This window comes from Poecilia mexicana, unplaced genomic scaffold (genome assembly GCF_051168715.1).
Source record: "Poecilia mexicana isolate PSO_F unplaced genomic scaffold, ASM5116871v1 scaffold_8, whole genome shotgun sequence".
Taxonomy (NCBI): Eukaryota; Metazoa; Chordata; class Actinopteri; order Cyprinodontiformes; family Poeciliidae; genus Poecilia; species Poecilia mexicana.
In genome coordinates this window covers 4,471,951-4,490,799 of record NW_028263377.1, presented here as the reverse complement: position 1 = coordinate 4,490,799, position 18,849 = coordinate 4,471,951, and the positions used below count along the sequence as shown (strand labels likewise).

Sequence of the window (18,849 nt, the reverse complement as noted above, 5' to 3'; positions counted from 1 at the left end):
AAACATGTGATTGTTTCACTATGAAGCCACAAACCGTCTGCAGGACTTGCCTTTTTGATAGCCTGGCATTTGGAGATCTCAGAGTTTCCAATCATCTTGTCTGGAGAGCAGATCTTAATGAAGGGGAACTGGGAGTCCTCTGCAATCTTCGCTGCCAGGGCTGTCTTCCCACTGTGGGGCGGACCTGTGGGCATAAACACAAGTGGTACACTTTACTGTCCGAGTCTTGTTGCTTTGGAAGGATTTGGTTGAACTGTTTGTCTACCCTCCAGGAGTACAGCCACCAGAGGAGTGCGGTCGCTGTTCTTGGTCTGCTGGACGAGCAGCTCTCCGTCATCCAGGACGTGGGTAACGGGGTCACCCCATTTGATGATCCCATTCATGATGTAGCTGGAGTAATCCTCCTGGTTTGTGCCAAAAGCCTGTAAACAAAGCATTGGGGGTGGTGAGAAACTTCGTGTCGCTCATGTTTCATGTCGATGGACCACAGAGATTTTATGCAACAGGAACCTAGAGTGTTACATACGGGTTTGATGTCATTGTTGAGGGATCCCATGAAGTCAGCCCTGGTGACCTGCAGCTTCTCCGCCCGCTCCATGTCCACCTCAACTGTAGATGTAGCCTGGAGAAGATCAATAAACCAATGGCATATTGATGGAGAGGTAACTTTTTAAACTACTTTGTCATTTCAGATTTACAAATCATGTACGCCTACTACTAAGGGTGAAATGAGACCTCATGTCAGGATATTAGAACCTTTCATTTCTCTGAGGATCTCTTCACTTTTCTACTGACTTAAAGCAAATAGAAAGACGTTGGGTGTTAGGATTTCAGGCCCTCACATCTACCAGGCCTGGGTCCTTGTAGTAGCAGCCTATTGATTTTGTTTGATCCCTGCTGTCACTCTAACCTGCTTCTGTCTGCTGACTGTACAATGTGTGCAAACATTTGTAGAGCTTCAGTGAAAATAGAGCCTCATTCTATGCTGTTTGATGAGATTTCCTCCCCTAAAACCAAGTTAGTCTAAAGATCCTAACATGAAATATTTGCATCCTGTTGGTGATTGACTTTGTCCTCATCCGTAACGGCTGATAATGAAACTGAATCCACCTCAAGCTGAGGCGCTGAGTGTTCCAGAGAGTCAGATGACCTTGATATGTCGGTTCATGGCGGTGGACTGTGCGGCCCGGACGAGCCCCTCCAGCTCGGCGCCGCTGTAGTTCTTTGTCTCTGCGGCCAGCTCTTTGACGTCAACATCTGCAGCCAGCAGGTTAAAGCTCCGCATCTTATTGGTGTGGATGTTCAGGATCTGGACGCGACCCTTCTCATCAGGCAGACCTGGAGGACGGGTGCAGTGGCAATGAGAGAAAACTAGACTAAAACTGATATCATACTGAACTGTCCACTGAACCTGGGTTGATAGTCTTTCTAAAGGTACCACTGAAAAATTATTGCAAAAATCCTATAGATCAAACCAAAACGCAGTAGGTGCAGAAAAGATACCCTTCAAGTCAATTACCAATGGGAGGTTTAAAAGATTGTTGTAGCCAATTATTGGGTCTTACACTAGGCCTATGTTGGTAGAAGTCTCTGGCCCATATGTGTTTATCTTGCACATGCTCCCCAACAGAAAACCCACCAAACACTCCTCTCATGGTGCATATGGTATGTGCACTGGAATAATCGCTTCATAAACTAAAACTAGAGATTAAAATGGCGGTCAAGCAAAGACATCAACTCACCGATTTCCATCTTCACTTCAAACCTGCCAGGCCTCATCAGAGCGTCATCAATGAGGTCGGGTCTGTTGGTCATTCCTTCACACACAGAAAATCAGGGGTTAGGGAATCAGAGGAAAAAAATAAGAATTCAATGGGAGACCAGAAAACTAATGTAGGAGCAGAGGCAAAAGTGTTGTCAATAGTAAGAACTCTACAACATGGCTTCTGTCTGAGTTCACAGTCCTTACCAATAACCAGGATGTTGTTAAGTTGCTCCACGCCATCGATTTTCGACAGCAGCTGGTTGACCACAGTGTCGTGCACACCCGTGCTGCTGGCGCCCGTGCCTCTCTGCTTGCAGATAGCATCCAGCTCATCGAAGATGATGATGTGCAGGCCGCTGTTGGCACCAAGCTGAAAACAAAATTATTATTATTTTTTAAGTTTTATTCTTAAATGTTTTTGCATTTGTAGCCTAAAAAGTACCATTGAGAAATCACTTTGTTTCACTAGAGAAAAGATACAACATATTGGTCTAGGCAGCCTAGTAACCGTCTCTCGCTCGCCTATGTTGGACAAAGGCTCATTTCAGGTGTTTCCAACAGTGAAGACTCCAAGATGCTGTTGCCAACCTCTTCTCTCTGAAAAGCTCTCACTGACCCAACTCTGCCTGTTACTCTCTGACCAGCTCTCCGTTTCCCTTTGACTGGCAGCACAGGTCAGGAAGATATTCTCTTGGTAACCAGACAGACTCCAGCTATGAGAAGGCTTGGAAGAAAACGATGACCAGACCGAATTAGTCTGCAGTTTAACTCTTCATCGACAAAAAGTAAAAAGGTTCTTTCAAAGAGGATCAGCTTTAAACAGACACCAGACAAAAATTTACAGCTCTCTAGAGGAGAAACACCATCCTCTATGTTCCATCCGTCCCTCCATCCAGTTACTCTGTTGGAATCCAAAGAGGACAGAGGGATCATCTCCTTGGAGGAGCGTCTCCTTGGTCTTCCTCCGAGTTTCCTCTCTGTGGGACATGCCCGGAATACCTCACCAGGGAGGCATCCAGGAACCATCCTAATCAGATGCCCGAATCACCTCAAGTGGCTCCTCTTGACATGGAGAAGCAGTGACTCTACTCTGAGTCTCTCTGAGTCCCACCCAGATGACCAAGTTTCTCACCCTGTCTCTGAGACAGACCCCTTGCAGAGGAAACTCATTTTGCTTATTTGTATCCGTGACCCAAAGCTCATGACCATAGATGAAGGTTTGGACATATTTTGACTGGCAAATCAAGGGCTTCGCCTTTTACCTCAGATCTCTCTTCACCAGGACAGATCGGCACAATGCCTACATCTCTGAGGACATAGCACCAATTCAACTATCAATCGTCTGCTCCATTTTTCCCTCATTCATGAAGGAGAACCCAAGATACTGACCCACTTGGGGCAGGAAATCTTCCCCGACACAGAAAAGGCACTCTACCCTTTCTGACTCAAAACCATGGTCTCAGATCTCCAAAGAAATGTAAAAATTCCTCTTCAACCCAAACTTCCCTATTTACACTGTCTTCAATCAACATGTCGTTCACCAGATTCACCATCTTGGAATTTATTGCTTTAAGTCACAGGACAGAAAAGTCTCTCACCCTCTTCTGCTCCTCCTCTGCCTCGGCAAACAGCTTGCGGATGTTGGCTTCAGACTCTCCCACATACTTGTTGAGAATCTCTGGGCCGTTAACCACCTTTGGCTCACGGGCGTTGAGCATCTTGCCGATCTGCCGGGCCATCAGGGTTTTTCCACACCCTGGTGGCCCAAACAGCAGGATTCCCTTCACGTGCTTGCAGCCTGGAGTAAGAAAATTCACAGTAAACAAAAAAAAAGACTAGAAAGAGCTTATAAAAAGGAAGATATGTGACCCAAAAAAACTCATAATAAATTAAGGAAGAGTCAGGTATTGTGGATGCAAGAAAGAAGAAGGAAGAGGTCATCTACTTTTGCTAAATGTATGATTATTTTTCCAGCATTCCAATATCTAACTAATATATATTTTTTTAGATCTTTTCTATATTACGAATGTGAAAAGTGACAGATAATAGTGATAGATGTCTTACCCATCTGCTCCACAATGTCAGGAGGGAAAACCCTGGAAGCGAAGGCTCTGCGGAAAATGTCAGAGAATTCCTTGTCCAGACCTCCAATACCCATTTTCTCAAAGTTCCAGTCCGGGTTGATGATTGTCTGCCGTGCCTCCTTGGTCTTTGCCTTACCTGTTCAAACATACACATATCATCAGATATTCTAAAGCCCAAACAAATATAAAGTCAAAATGTATCAACACTTTCAATAGAGTTTTTTTTGTAAATTAAATTTATTTCTAAAGTAAAATCGCGCAAGCCTGCTTCTTTTTTATTTTTTTTTTATTTTTGCGTTTTTCTTTACAGACAGCTCTGGTCAATTTTTGTTTGTTGTTGCTGCCATCTTGTGGAGAAAACGGACTCAGTCACACACTATCCATGTTGCTCATGTAGCTTTTTGGTTTTACATTTACCAATAAGTTGGTATTCAAACACAGTCAGGGCATATGTATATGGAAAGAAGTGGAAGAACACACCAACTAGTGTGAGCGAAGAATTCTCTGCCTTCTCGAAGATGACCTGGCTGTTGCCCACCATCAGACCGATGTCGATCTGTTGGAGAAACCAGAGTTACTCACATTCCTCGTTTAGCTAATTCAAAATGTTTTTATATGCTCAGCAGTTATTACTGTATTGAAATAAAATCCTGCCTAAACATAAATTATGTTTATGATATTCACATTTCTTGAGCTGAACCTGTATTTAAATTAAATTTGTAAAACACATAGTGCTTTTAAAACAAAAAAATAAAACTTTAAATAGGAAAAAAAGTAAAATAAAAATAGGAAAAATTAAAATGACCCCCGTATAAGAGTTTAATATAAAAGTCTAATTAGAAGGCAAATCTAAGATCTGTGTCATTTTTGTCATATTTCAGGAAACGCAGTCAGACATAAGGTCAGTAAAGACACAGGCTAATCAGACATGACCCAAATGCTTCTGATGGGAGAAATGCATCATTATGATTCATTTTCTTGCTGTATTTTCTGTTTGACTAATTTAAATGCAGGTGCAGCTAAAATGTGGATGCCATTAGAAAGTACAAAAATATGCCACTCATTTAAAAAAGTGCAGCTCATATAGATTCATTGAAAAGAATGAAATACATGAGACAATTGTAGCCCATGTGTGGAAACCAAGCACATGCTCCTTCCACTCAACTCTCCATGTAATAATTGTTCCCAGAATTATACATTTTAAGAAATTGAGTTTTGGTTATGTATTATCAGTAAACTTTGATCTTCAACATTTTAAGAAATAAACACTCGGAAATGTTACTATTTAATCTATAGCATATACAAAATGTATCAGTTTCACTTTCTGAAATGAGTGACAAAAATAATCTTTCTCACAATATTTTAATGTTTTGAGTTATATAGTCAGAGGGCCTGTGAACATATGCTGCTGGTCTGTTGTCCTACTAATCAACTGTAGTTTACTATATAACGTAGCCTCATTAGAAGCTTTTGACTTAAAAAATTATTTAATTTATTTACTTTCATGGCTTATTATTTGGACATTTTCTGAGGTAAAAACATAAGGATATTGCAACATTAATTCACTGTTTTAAAAAAAGATCATGTACATCTTTGCCATTTGAGTTTTAAATTTATTAAAGGGGACTGTGTTATGTATTTTCTAGGCACTTAGTGCTGTTTTATAGCACAATCAAGTAACTATGTTATCTTCAGTTGTTATAAAAATGATATATATGTCAAATATGACTTAAATGAAATTGGTCTTAACATAGTGCCTTGAAATTGGGTCTCTGTCTCTTTAAAAATTCCTGCTCTTTCTGAAACGGCATCATAACATGGCTCCTCTATTAACCCTTTAATGTTTTTTTTTTTTTTTTTTTTTTACCAGAGTTGCACTCAAAAGTAGCTCTTATAATGAGCTTAGCAGATGCTAAGTTCCACTAGGTGTTTGCTAATTGCTGCTGGCTAGTCTGAAGGAGCTGAGGAGGGCGTGGCTGGGGAGAGCTGCTCTGTGAGGCGGAAGCTCTGAAACTTGGAAACTGCAGCTCTGAGGAGGAGCTGTGCGTTGAAGGCAGGGCTAGCTCTACCCAGGCATTTTGCACAGCTGAATGGTTGCCATGGGAGATTACAGAATTTCACAAACATGAATAAAAAAAATCAAAGGAACACTCCAGTATGTTTTGCTATGTTTTTGAAGAGCGAACAATATGATGAAAAGCTCAAAATAGTTGATTTTACACAGCACTGCCCCTTTAAATGAGTTTTCAGTTTCAAAATATTGACATTGGAGCACTTCTATATTTGATAGTGGAACTTTATTTGTTTATAGTGAATCATGTCAAGTCTGATGTTACAAATAAAATTACAAACTACAATTACAAACTGACCTCCCTGGACATCAACACCTGATGATGCTGTGGTAACGTTTGATGATGTAAATTCCTATAGAATATAGAGTTGATCCCTCATGTTGCTCACGTCTATTTAGAACTGAATATCTCTGTATGCTCATGTTCTAATTCATTATGGCCCGACTGCAGTCCTATCTGGATCATTCTACGTTCTGGGAAGCAATTTTCCAGCTTGTTCTCTGGAGTTTAATTACTTAAAACTAATGATATGTCTCTGAACAATCAACAAAATCTCATGAGTGGCAGAACCAAAACATAACTCACAGACGCTTCCAGCAGCAGCAGCAGCAGCAGCAGCAGCAGCAGCAGCAGCAGCAGCAGCAGCAGCAGCAGCAGCAGCAGCAGCAGCATCAGCAGCCCTGACTCCTTCCTCACCCTCAGCTTCGAGGTCTGAACTCCCTCCTGAGGTCACATACCTTTTGCGGCTTCTTCCCAGAAGCTGGTTCTCCTTTCAGGATGCTGGCATCCATCGCCTCGATGTCCTTCACCATCAGTCCGAACAGCTTGTCACAGAAACTGAACACTAACTGGAAAATGTGGACACCAAATATTAACAACATGATCCAACATAAAAAGGAAAAAAGAAAAAAAGCCATGGAGAACCAACCTGCTGGGTGACGGAGAAGGCCTGGTTGTTGAACTGCTGGATGAACTCGGCGGCCATCTTGTCCGAGTCGTAGGGAGAGGAGTCGGTGCTCTTCTTTTGCAGGAAGTCGATTTCGATCGTCATGGCGCCAATGCACTGCTTGGACTTGTCAAAGTTGTAGTTGGACACTGAACGGGCGAACGAAATACGTTATTTTTCATAACTCTGCATATTAACATAAAACAATTATTATGATGCATGAGTCAAAAAAACTAATGTTTACCTTCCACTTCCTGGCCGATGGAGAGACCGGCCCATTTCCTCTGCAACAGAAAAAGATGAGCGGCTAAGAATGGGCCATACAGCTGAGTTTTAGTCTGTCAGTGGCAGCTTTGTGTACCTGTGGAAGGCTGAAGGCGATGCTTCCAGCTGCTACAGTGTGATGGGTCTTTACTGTAAACACGTACTTGTGGTTTGGTGTCGTTTTCACTGTCACGTGTCTGCAGAGAGAGGCAGGACACCCCGATTGAGCTTTTTAGACAGGTTTTTATAACTTATAAGTTCAATTCTGAACACTTGTTCAGTGGTGCAGCAATCAGGACATGTGAGTTGCTGGTAGAAGTGGGCGATATGGACTCAAAGTTTTATCACAATATTTTGCGATACTGTTCCATTAATGATAAAGTGACAATAAGAACTGTAAACTGTTTATTACTCCTTTTTGAAATAATTGTACTGGTCCGACTGAATGGCAGAGCAATAATAACGCCACAAAAACAAATACTGCTCTTGAAAAACCATAGTCATTTTTAATATGCTTCTTTAGGACACAACTCACTTGAAAAAGTGTGATTTGTATCACTAAACAAGACAAATTACCTGCATTTAAACATGTATTTCAGTTTATTTATACTTTTTGATACTGATATTGAACAAACAGTGAAGAAAATAGTAAAAATAACAATCCTGACAATAAGCCAACAGAAACAATAAAGATGTTGGAGGATTTTAGACATCATTAATTGGAATTTACCATGACATCAATAAATTGAAACAGAAAAATGATTATGATAAATGATAACTGATACGATAAATGCCCACCCCCAACTGCTGGCCCTGGTCTCTGTTCAGTTCAATGTTTGCATTGTTGCTGTTTGACAATCCAAACATGTCCCTAAGAATATGAATTGTTTTGGTCACATGTCAAAAGCTGTGAGTTGATGAAGACTTTGAATGTTGTCTAGTGTCCAAACACAATCCAGTTCAGTTGTTCCAATTAAAAACTAGAAACAAAAATGATACAGAGGCCAAAAGACGATGAAATTAGTTTGTCTCTTAGCAACACCTGAACCAAAATGATTGGTGAATTGGATCAAAATTCACATTGTGATGTATATGATTTGGAAAATGTTGAAAATCCAATGCCATATATTCCATCTTATAGCTCCAAAAGACATTTAATAAAGTCATGCCTTATCTTGTTTTCTGGTAAAAGAGCTGAGAAAAAAAAATCATTGATATTGTTGGAGTTTATGTCTTTTTTTTTCTCCAGTTGCTCATCAATTCAGTGCTATAATTTGATTTCAGTTAAAAAAGAAGCAAAAAACAGATGTGTGTTGAGAATCCTTGCTCTGAATTTGCACTGACAAACTCCTGGATGGTTGCTACTCACTGTCCGGACTGCAGATCCTTCTCGCTCACGACAGCACAGTTAGTCAGCGACAGCTCATCTGTCGGGCATCGGGCAGCTTGCATGGTCTGAGAAATGAAAAGAGAAAGCAGAACTGCATTAATATTTCATGCTCGTGATATGGTTGTGTCCAGGGATGGAAAAGAGCTAAAGGAATCATTTGAAATGTATTTGGAGCAACAGCACACTGTATCTGCTGGATTTATTTGGATGCATCATCGCAATCAGGTCGCCCTGACAATATCATTCACCGTGGAAAGGCTTAGTGAAAAAGTCAGGGATAGTTGTTTTAACATTGGAGGGCGATTTAATGAATGGATACTTCATACTGATCATTTTTCAAAATGCAAAAAGCAAATAAGAAATTACTTTTTGACGTGAACTTCAAATAAATTCCTTTTTTTTAACTAACTAAAAAACATGTGGATGTTTAAAATATGCTGAACTTATCTAAAAGAAGCATAAAAACTAGAAAAGATTAGCTAAATGAAACAGCATGTTTTTGAAACATGTTTGTGGTTCATTCAAGCTGAAAGAGTGAGACTTTCAGCAGGTAACAAAAAGGCTGAGAAGAGGAAACGAAATGTGTTTTATTTAACCTGTCTGTGATGAAACATGTTGGCAGCCACTTAAAAAGCTCAAAATTAAGCTAATGTAGCTAACCCTAAACTAAGCTAAGCTGGATAGTTTGTGTTTCTCAACCCTGGTCCTCACCGCCCCCCCTGTCCTGCATGTTTGAGGCATTTCCCTTCTGCTACACACCTGAATTGTATCTCTGGGTGATTAACAGGCTTCTGCAGAACTTGATGGTCATGCAGTCATTTGAATCAGCTGTTCTGGAATAGAGGCACATCTAAAACATGCAGAGCAAAGGGGGTGAGGACCAGGGTTGAGAAACACTGGAATAGTTTTTTTCCCCCTCTTTTTGTACAAACTGGTTAATTTAGTCTGAAGATACATTTTATTTGATGACTTGAAACATTTAAGTTGAAAAAAAAAATAAATTAAAAGAAGTTTGTAAGGGAGGGAAGAAACAGAGACTGCTGTTCTAGCATTGCTAGCTACGCCACCCATGCAAATTTTGTAAATAAAAGATGGTAAAACAGTTTATAGTGTTAACCCTGTGATATTTTTTTTCTAAATGGTGCTATAATTTAATCCTTGAGGAGATTAGCTATTGGACAAAATCAGTATTGATGAATAAATGTACAAAAACAGCGGACTGTCTCCAAACAGACCTCAAGCTGCCTTCACTCAGCTTAGCTTTAGACTAAACATAAGCAGGCCGAGTTGCATCTTCAGAAACACGATGAGTGCCTGGGAGAAAATGATTCACTGTATTAGACGCTACATCTCATAGGGAGGCAGGAATTAACACTGCTAACCTTTTAGCTGAACCAACGGAAATGAAAAAAAAAAAAAGAAGCTGAGTTGTGATAAGTGATTGTGTTATAAGAAGTGTAATCACTGGAAGGACAGAAATGAACAGAACCGCGTTAATATTTCATGCTCATGATATGGTTAATGCATGTAAAACATCGGAAAGCTGTTTTCCATTTCAGCTTTGTCTTCGCTGATGTACTATGAGTTCCATGTGTCTCACTTTTCTTCATAACATTTGTGAAATGAGTCGGCTGATGCTTCAGGGTTTTCCGTTTTACTTCGATTCTGATTGTGCTACCAATCTATCAAGCATAATGGTGGTGATGAAACTCTGATCTCCTTGATCTAGTTTTCTACTGACTGACAGCTATCTGATAAACATGCTGACATTTTCTCATTGTCACACAAATAAAAAAAGCCTTTGTCACAAAGATGTACCTGGAGATAGAAATGCAGCACGCACCACTGCAACCTAGTAACCGTAGTAACAACACAGCAACAACGAAGCCGAGCCAGGGATGGTAAATCAGGCTCTTCTCTGCAATGATTTGTCCTAGACCTGAATGAACATCTCAGCAGACACCATAACAACAGAAATAGTTTATTTGTGTAGAACATTTGTAAAAACTTAGGAAAGAGTCAGTCATTTCTCAAACTGAAGTGTTAAACCTTCATTTGTGAAACTACAGTGAAATATTTTTTGCTGCCTGGTGAAAGGATGAATCTGTGCAGGTCTGTGCTGTTATCAGATGTATGAAGAAACCATGGAGCAAAACAATGTCAGAATACTCAGAATACTATAAATCATTCAAGAACAGCTGAGTCTATTCACAAAAGACTGTTCTGGAACCTGGACCTGAGTGTTCAGTTGTTGCAGACTTAAAAAAAATTTGACTTAGCGTGTTGAAATTGGGCCTCTGTCTCTTTGCAACCTCCTGCTCTTTTGAAACCCCGTCTTCAGGAAGTCATCACAACATGGATCTGATAACTCTTTAACTTTTTTTTTTTTTTTTTTTTTTTTTACCAGCGTTACACTGAGAAGGACAATATAATGCCCTCAGCAGATGTCCCACCAATCGTTTACTAATTGCTGTTGACTAGTCTGAAGGAGCTGAGTGGAGGAACTCAGAAGTTTGGAAACTGCAAATCCCAGGAGGAGCCTTGGTGCAGCTAGGTGTTTTGCACACAAGATCAAATGTGAATGGTTGCCATGGAGACTAAAGGATTTCTCAAACATCCATAAAAAAACATCAAAGCAACATGAGGGATGAGGGAATAATATTATAACACAATGTATGCTCGTCAATTTTGCATAATAGTATCCCTTTAAATATGAAAAGAGAAAAAAACAAAACAAAACGTTTTAAAGTTTCTTTTACTTTATATTTTTTACAAGACAAACTGTGAATGAAGGGAAGAAATAAGAAGACAAAGTGAGACAAACACTGCAGTGCTGGCAGGATTCCAGATCACCTGCACAGCCGTAGTCTGGCCACACGAGGCGCACCGAGGTCTGACAGGAGGACTCACCCTCGAGAAAACACTTCCATTTTGGTTTCTCTTTTTATATGTAGTGTCTCTTAGATTTAGAGCATTCTGAGACAAGCACAACACAACAAACTGCTGCCTCAATAGTAAAACCCATGAAACCACATTTCTGAATAGCTGACCAAGAACAGTTTTGAAGCCTGAGAAGTTCCTTTTTTTCCATTAGAAAGGAAAATAAGAGACAATATCAAACATGCTGATTTTTGTATTTATGCAGATAGAAAATATCCCTTTATCCAGGACGGCAAAGTGATGCGGAAATAAATATGGACAGTAAATAAAGCAGTAAAAAGCCAAAGCAGCCGGAATCTAATCCCAGAGCAGGAATCTCATGTTTTCTCTTCTATCTGCATTCGTGAAAGGCTAACCTAGAAAACATGTTTAGCCCAGAAAGCAGGGACTTGTGCATCAGAGCAGTTTATTTAAAACCTCAGCCTGTGTGGCATGATCCAGTTCCAGTTTGAAGCTTCACTAAAAAACAAAAGAATTAAAAATTAAAAAAAAAAATCTCAGGACACTAGGAGGGAGGGGCAGTCACAGTAAACAAGCTTTACACTTAAATAGAAATGCATAAATGGTTTTGTAATCTTTGAAATAATATAGCAATGTATTTTATGAATGTCAAATAAACAATAATGATGTAGACAGAGACATGTAGAAAATACCAGTTATGTTCAGATTAGCATAAACATTAGCTCATACGTTGCAGAAATCTAAGAATCTAATGTTTCCAATCTCTGAAGTCTATTTCTTTAAATAGAAAAGAAATAGACTTGGATTGCTACTCTTACTTGATCAAGAAAAAGTAGTAATCATTCATAATATTACTCAAAAAAGTAAAAGGTACGGTTCAGTAAAGCTACAAAACTACAAAAGTTACTCAAGTAAGTGTCACCAGTACTACCCACCTCTGGACATATAACAGCAAAGTTAGTCGCATTTTCTTGTTAACAAGCTTAGCGTGATGTATTGGCCTGGACAAACTCCCCACCCCCTAAAAACATTCAAATAAACACTGCAAAACCAAGATGAATGTGGCCTGAAACGTTGCGGCACCATTTCCTTTGATAGACGAGATTTTCAAGGTTTGCTTTGCATTGTGGGAAGCAGTAGAGTACACAAACTAATAAGCAGAGGCTTCACGTCTGTTTCATAAAGCAGAAAGCTTGAGGTTTCCTGATACCGATACCAGTATTGTATTGGCCCAATGCAGATACTAATACCAACATCAAGTATCACATCAGTACTTGATACTGATACCAGTATTGATACTTGCTTTTATCTTTTGCAAGGTGCACAACTATACACTTTTCTGCTGGACTTTCCTGCTCTGCACTGCAGCTAAAAAACTGAACTACACTTCATACCAACTGGTGGTGACACATCAATAAGTTACTTACTGATTCTCAAAAAAAAGAAGGAAGAAGTCAGATCGCAGGATGGAACGAAAAGATCCGTAGTTTGGAGATATTTCAAAGTAAACACAAAGGTAAACAGACTGCTTTCTGTGCTTTGCTAAGCTGTGAAGAGAAAGGTGAATGATCGTCTGATAAAGCATCTGAAGACTAAACAATCTGTCATATTCTATTTATGATTTATTAAAACAGTTACAGAGTCTAAATAAAATAACTGTGGTTTCAAAATTTGTGTGAAATATAAGTACCAACTTAACTACTCTGGGCTGGTTATGAGCTACTACTTAACTACTAATAGTTAATAAAACTGATGTACTTATACTCTGTCTGGAAAAACTATCTATGCAACTTTCAAGATGTATTCTCAAAACTCAGTATTGAGGAAAAACCAGATTAGTGAATGTTTAAGATATTTGAGTCTAAAATGTAGTTATTTGTACCTGTTCAGACTACTGGGTAATTTTTATTTTTTATTAATGTTAAAGTCACAAATAATAACCTTTGAACCTTTTTTTGTGTTATCTTGGCTGCTGGAGTAAAACGGCAGAGCTCCAAGTGGAATTTTGCTGTCATCTCCAGGGACTCTTGCAGTGCGACAGTGGAGTTGATTAATGAATGCTAATGAGCGAGTGTTTCCGTTTAGTCAGCAATCGACACCAGTTTGAGTTGCTCGGCTGCAGAAGTGTCGATCCAGCCTTCAGGGAGGACGCGTGCACGACATCACAAACATTACAGATAATGATGTGAAAAAGAGCATTTGTCCCTTTAAGGATTATTGCTGTTTTTGCTTTTTATGTCACACTTACATGTTTTTTGAAAATCATCAAATAAATACTGTTTTCATAGGACAACCTGAATAAATACAAAAGATTGTTTTCAAGCACTGATTTTAATTATTGAGGGATAAAATCTATCCAAACCAACACGACTCTGTGGTGGAGTAATAGTGACTGGTTCTGGCACCTTTGGCAACAACAGCTTCCACCAAACGTTAGCAAAACCTGACAATGGGTGTGTCCAGTTTCTAAGGCTGCATCCTTCGAAGGATCCCGCCACACCCACCCGGTTCACACAGGCCGGGAAATTTGTCGACCGGGAAGACAGGAGAGCGACTGCGGAACTGGACAGACTGGCCTTCAGATTTATTCCCAGTCTTACCTCAGTCTATGTCATAAATGAAGTTATAAATAATAATCTTTGAACCTTTATTCAAAATGGCAATGGTTGTGATGTTGCTAGGAACGACCTTGCTTCCCTGCTGTCTGACTGTGAAACCTGCTGTGGTTGTGCTGTTGCTAAGCACAAGCTGGTAACAATAATGTTTGCTGAGTATTGTTTTTAATTTAGCTAATCCTTTTTCTGAATTAAATTATTGAATAAAGTGGGGGTTTTTTTGTTTTTGTTTTTTACAAAATGATATTAAAAACATGTTTACGCAAATGGCAAAGGTTTATCAGCACAATTGGTTTAAGCTTATCATTTTAATACCACCAGATTTGAATGTTCTTTAATATTCTTTTATTTACAACTGTATTTTTTTGTAGCATCCTCCACTACTACAAAAAAAAAAAAAAATCCAAACAGGTTTGGTTCATTTGAGTCCCAAATCTTTAGTAATAATTTTTAATGCTTTCCAAACTGATGAATGCCAGTAACCTTCTGTTTTACATGTTCTTTAGAATGCATAATGTGTTCCTTTAGAAAGTCTCAGTTCTATTATTCCTCCCTTCTTCTTGCGTTTTACTCTGGCAGGTTTGCACTGATCCCGCGTGCGCCTTTATGAGTTTTTTGTGGTTTCGGGAACTGATGGTCTGATGGAACACACCTCCGACCAGGACATCTGCTGCACATCACGCTAAGACGAAGACTGAACTGAACTCTGGTGCGGTTTGAATGCATATGTGAATGCCAAGCGGACCGGCAACTACAGTGTAGGGCATTCTGCGTAAAGACAACCAAAACAAACGTGCGTGTCTTGCTCTAGCGGGAGAAATGGCTCTTGGTCCTTTATTAAAGACAAAAGAGAAATCCTTTCGCCGCTAAAATCACTTCATTTTTGTGAAGAAGGAAGTTGTGCTCAGTGTCTTCTCCAGAAGTTTTCATGTCGTTTTCTTCAGTGGTTCTTGGTATAGCGCCGCCACAGGCAAAGAAGTAAACAGGTTTTCCAAATGGTTTGATTAGTTTTACACAATGAGGCGTGAAAGTGAAACATAGCAGCTGAAAACGTAATAAATGTTGCAACTTTGGCCCCTAATCGAACCGAGTCAACTGGACTATCAGGAAACTCCTTGACTGTTCTGGTTTAGCAGCAAAATCTGCCTGAGTGTGGTTGGTGAAAATTAACTCAGTGCTTCACAAGGATGTTGAGAATTACATTTAATTTATGACAAGTTGAAAAGTGTTCTGTATTCACTCAAGTTCTCCTTGTCTGATACTGATGATCTGAAGCATTTAGGTGCGACAAAAAGAAAACTGCAGGGACAAATGCGTTTTCACACGACGCTGATGATGGCAGCTTGCTTTGACATCACGCATCCATACATACCTTATAAAATATTACGACCTGGTGGGCACCAGCATAGGCAAGCAGAGGAGAAGGACAGAAGACAGTGTTTGAGACAGAAGGGGACTTGGAGCAGCAAGCTGCAGGAACTAAGGCATGAAGAAACTCTGATGTTTTGCAGACTCGTGAATTCCAGCTGTATTCACATGTAGGAGGGAAGAAGGCCATGCTGCACACGTTGAACTACAGCGCTCAGCATGCAGGCCAGAGTTGGGGTTGGCTTGATTTGGACTCTAAATGGTATTTCTTTCAGTTCTCCAAATGAACTAATGTTCCAGGTATGACTTGAACCCCAAGTCTGGAGGTTTTATACTACTGCATGTCAATCAAAGGGCATCATCTATTAAGCATATAGGAAACACATGACAACTATCCCATCATGCTTACATGGATAGACATGAATATTTTCCTCTTATATGTGAATAGACGTGTTTAATAAGTGACAATGGAGGTATTATCAGGGTGCCCATAGCAGGAAGGAGACTCTGATGATGTCAAATATGCAGAAATGAGTCAATTATAGATTCCATATCAGGGAACCAATAATTAACAGAAGCGTATTTGAAACACATTCTTATGTAAAAGTAACTTTAGCTCTCTTCCTTTAGGCGGGGAAGAATTTTATTTTTTGCTGGTTATGATGATATCTAATCTAATGTGTAAGGATTTGGCTGCACCAGTTAGCATTTTCAGTCAAAACACAAGACAGGACATGACATCGTATTATTAAAAAATAACGTATAACACTCTTTCTTCAAGACTGACATGAAGTACAGTCTGGGCTCCTTCTATAAACTCAGCAGACAAAGGCATTTTTTTTTAATGTATTTTGGCACCTTCAGTGAACACAGCAGGATAGAAACAGTAAAATACTTAATTTTCATTCTATTTCTGAGTTGAAATGTAAAAATAAAAAAACTATATAAAAAGATGGACTGACAAATTATCAGATGACTGAAATCAGTCCATTTTCAGCTTAATTGACTCAGACCAGTGATCGGAAAATGGACATTTTTCCGACAAAAGAATGCATCATAACTTCATGCTTCCAGGTCAGACAGACAGCAACACTCTTCAAAGTGAAAGTTGTAACAGGGAAAGACTTCCTAAGGCTACCACAGAATTCCACTCTTTGGCTGATCTTGGTCTCTTCACTCTTTGGCCATTTTGGCTTCTGAAGATTTGATCAATTTTTTTGCCAACTTGTTCAGGTATGAAAATAAGCCATCTGTCCTGTTAGGTAGCGATCGCTCATGTGTCACAGCTCGGCACAGAACACAATCAGTTTTTCAAAATTTTGAGAAAAACGTTCCCTCAGGTGTTAGTTTCAGATCTTCTGAGAGTGATCTTTCACAGTTGTTCAAGACTCGATTGGACCATCAATGTCCAACATTCTCTCCTGTCACCAGATCCACTCCAGGTACTGATCAGTACACACCCCTAATATTTCTTTCCTCTCAGTTTTCAACACATTGTATTGTTTTTGCCATGTTCAGCTTCCTCCAGTCAGTGGTAGTGGTATTGATAATGGCTTGTACTTGTGCAAAAGACCCCAAAACACACTCACACACTGATGGGACGACGGTGGCAGCGAGGATAGGAGTTCATCTCTGGCTCAACTCCTGCTATGTCCATCTCCATCATTGCTTCCTTAACCCTTATTACAGCGGAAAGACACTTGCCCAAGGGTACAACACACTTTGCTTGCTGGTGGTGGACAGAGGGCCTGGTGGTACTGCTGCTTACCACCATCAGTGAATGAATGTGGATGAATGACTGAATGTAATGTGAAGCAATTTGGTAATCACCAACAGGCAAAGCGGGTGAAGTGTCTTGCTTAAGGACACAACGACAGAGATGGGCGGAGCGGGGATCGAACCAGCAACCCGCCGGTTACGGAATGAACTCCTGCCACCATCAACCTGCCAAACCTGCATCCATAGTACTGGTCATGCTGGTATTTTTAACCCACATTGGAAGCAGCCTGTACTTCTGCTTCCGTAGCAAAGTCCAAACATGGCTTCTCTTTCAAACTTTTGTCCTTACTGTTGCTAATCTTAGAAATCTATGGTGTGGCTCAACGATTGATCCCTCCCAGTATTTATTTCACCACCAAGATTTGAGATTTTGCTCAAATTAAGTCAATTATGAAATAATACACAAATGAGCATATCAAATGTTTGATCAATGTTTACCATTAGCAGATGTACCCAGCAGTCTGAAAGTAGAGATGAACTTGATGTGATGTGAAAATGGAACTACTTTATGAATACTGCAGTGAATCAGGTGTGTGTTTCTGAAGCCAATTAGTTTGGAGCCACTGTTTTTCTTGGCTCAGGACTAAAATATACAATTTTAAACAAACTTTTAAACTATTCAATCCTAACTAAACCATACAGTCGCTTCCTGCTGTAGTAATCTATCTGATCTCCTTCTGCATTGTGTATTTCAGTCTCATATTCTCGATCCACATCCTGTTTGAATATTAAAAACTCAAGCAGCACTCTGAATAATGAGTCTTGGCTTAATGCGATGCCCCAGTTTAACAGCTTTGCCTTCATTTCGATAAATATCATTATCCACTTGGAGAATTCCCTCGCGACCCGTTGACATTTCCTCCACCGCCTCTAAATTATTAGTAATGACATAATTTCCACACCCATTTTTGGTCCTATTAAGTTTTCAGTGAATCGAGTCTAAATCAACCTAACAAGAAAACTGCTGCATCTACCGGCTCCCTTCTCATTTGCCAACGTCGCTGCAGCATCCGCTCCCAAAACGGGATAAACCGCAGAGATAGGGAGTGGCTTCCCCCACTCATTCTAAATATTCTTCTATTTCAAGCTCCCTCCGTTAAATTATTTATCCCACGGTGCCTGAGCCGGCGGATTGAATGTGGCGTCTGCACTGGCAATTGATTGGTAACGCTGCAGCGAGTCCCGTGGTTTAAGACATGAACAGAGCGGAGCGTCTGCTGTTCTCTGCTGAATTGTTTTTGATTCATTGACTGAAAATAAAGATTTTCCAGCAGTTTTAATTTGGACATTATACACGTTGCCATTGAAGTCATCCAATAACCACAGTTGATTAGTAGCTAGTTTCATTTACCTGAGTAAATTTACTCCCATCTTTAAAATGCACTTTCTTCATCTGCTTGAGTAAAACTGTTCCTGCTGTAACCTTTGATTTCTGTAGATTTCTGTTGTGAAAATGTCATTTGAGAACGTGTTGCTTCTTCTGCTTGAATTTGTAACTTGGTGTTGATATTATCTATTTTTACTCACTTTAGATTTTTATTCTTTGAAGTTCCAGAAATGTATGCATCACTTTGCCCTTTGGTCTGTCTGATGACATCATTTTCCTCTGATAATTCAGATGTTGCAGCCAAACGTGGCTAACCTTTTCACCAAAATAATCTGATT

General features: G+C 39.7%; 1 protein-coding gene across 1 annotated transcript in view; it reads right to left on the bottom strand.

Annotated features, from left to right (window-relative positions):
- LOC106931820 (vesicle-fusing ATPase) overlaps nt 1-18,849 on the bottom strand; it is a 31,401-nt gene that overhangs the window by 2,436 nt on the left and 10,116 nt on the right. Inside the window, exons 2-15 of the mRNA XM_088008056.1 lie at nt 8,501-8,586; nt 7,229-7,328; nt 7,112-7,151; nt 6,850-7,016; nt 6,659-6,769; nt 4,330-4,405; nt 3,830-3,985; nt 3,364-3,563; nt 1,970-2,135; nt 1,743-1,817; nt 1,151-1,338; nt 527-622; nt 266-422; nt 51-184 (exon numbers count right to left, since the gene is read on the bottom strand). Of these exons, the coding sequence (XP_087864182.1) occupies nt 51-184; nt 266-422; nt 527-622; nt 1,151-1,338; nt 1,743-1,817; nt 1,970-2,135; nt 3,364-3,563; nt 3,830-3,985; nt 4,330-4,405; nt 6,659-6,769; nt 6,850-7,016; nt 7,112-7,151; nt 7,229-7,328; nt 8,501-8,586 (1,752 nt within the window). The remainder of the gene's footprint in view (nt 1-50; nt 185-265; nt 423-526; nt 623-1,150; nt 1,339-1,742; nt 1,818-1,969; nt 2,136-3,363; nt 3,564-3,829; nt 3,986-4,329; nt 4,406-6,658; nt 6,770-6,849; nt 7,017-7,111; nt 7,152-7,228; nt 7,329-8,500; nt 8,587-18,849) is intronic.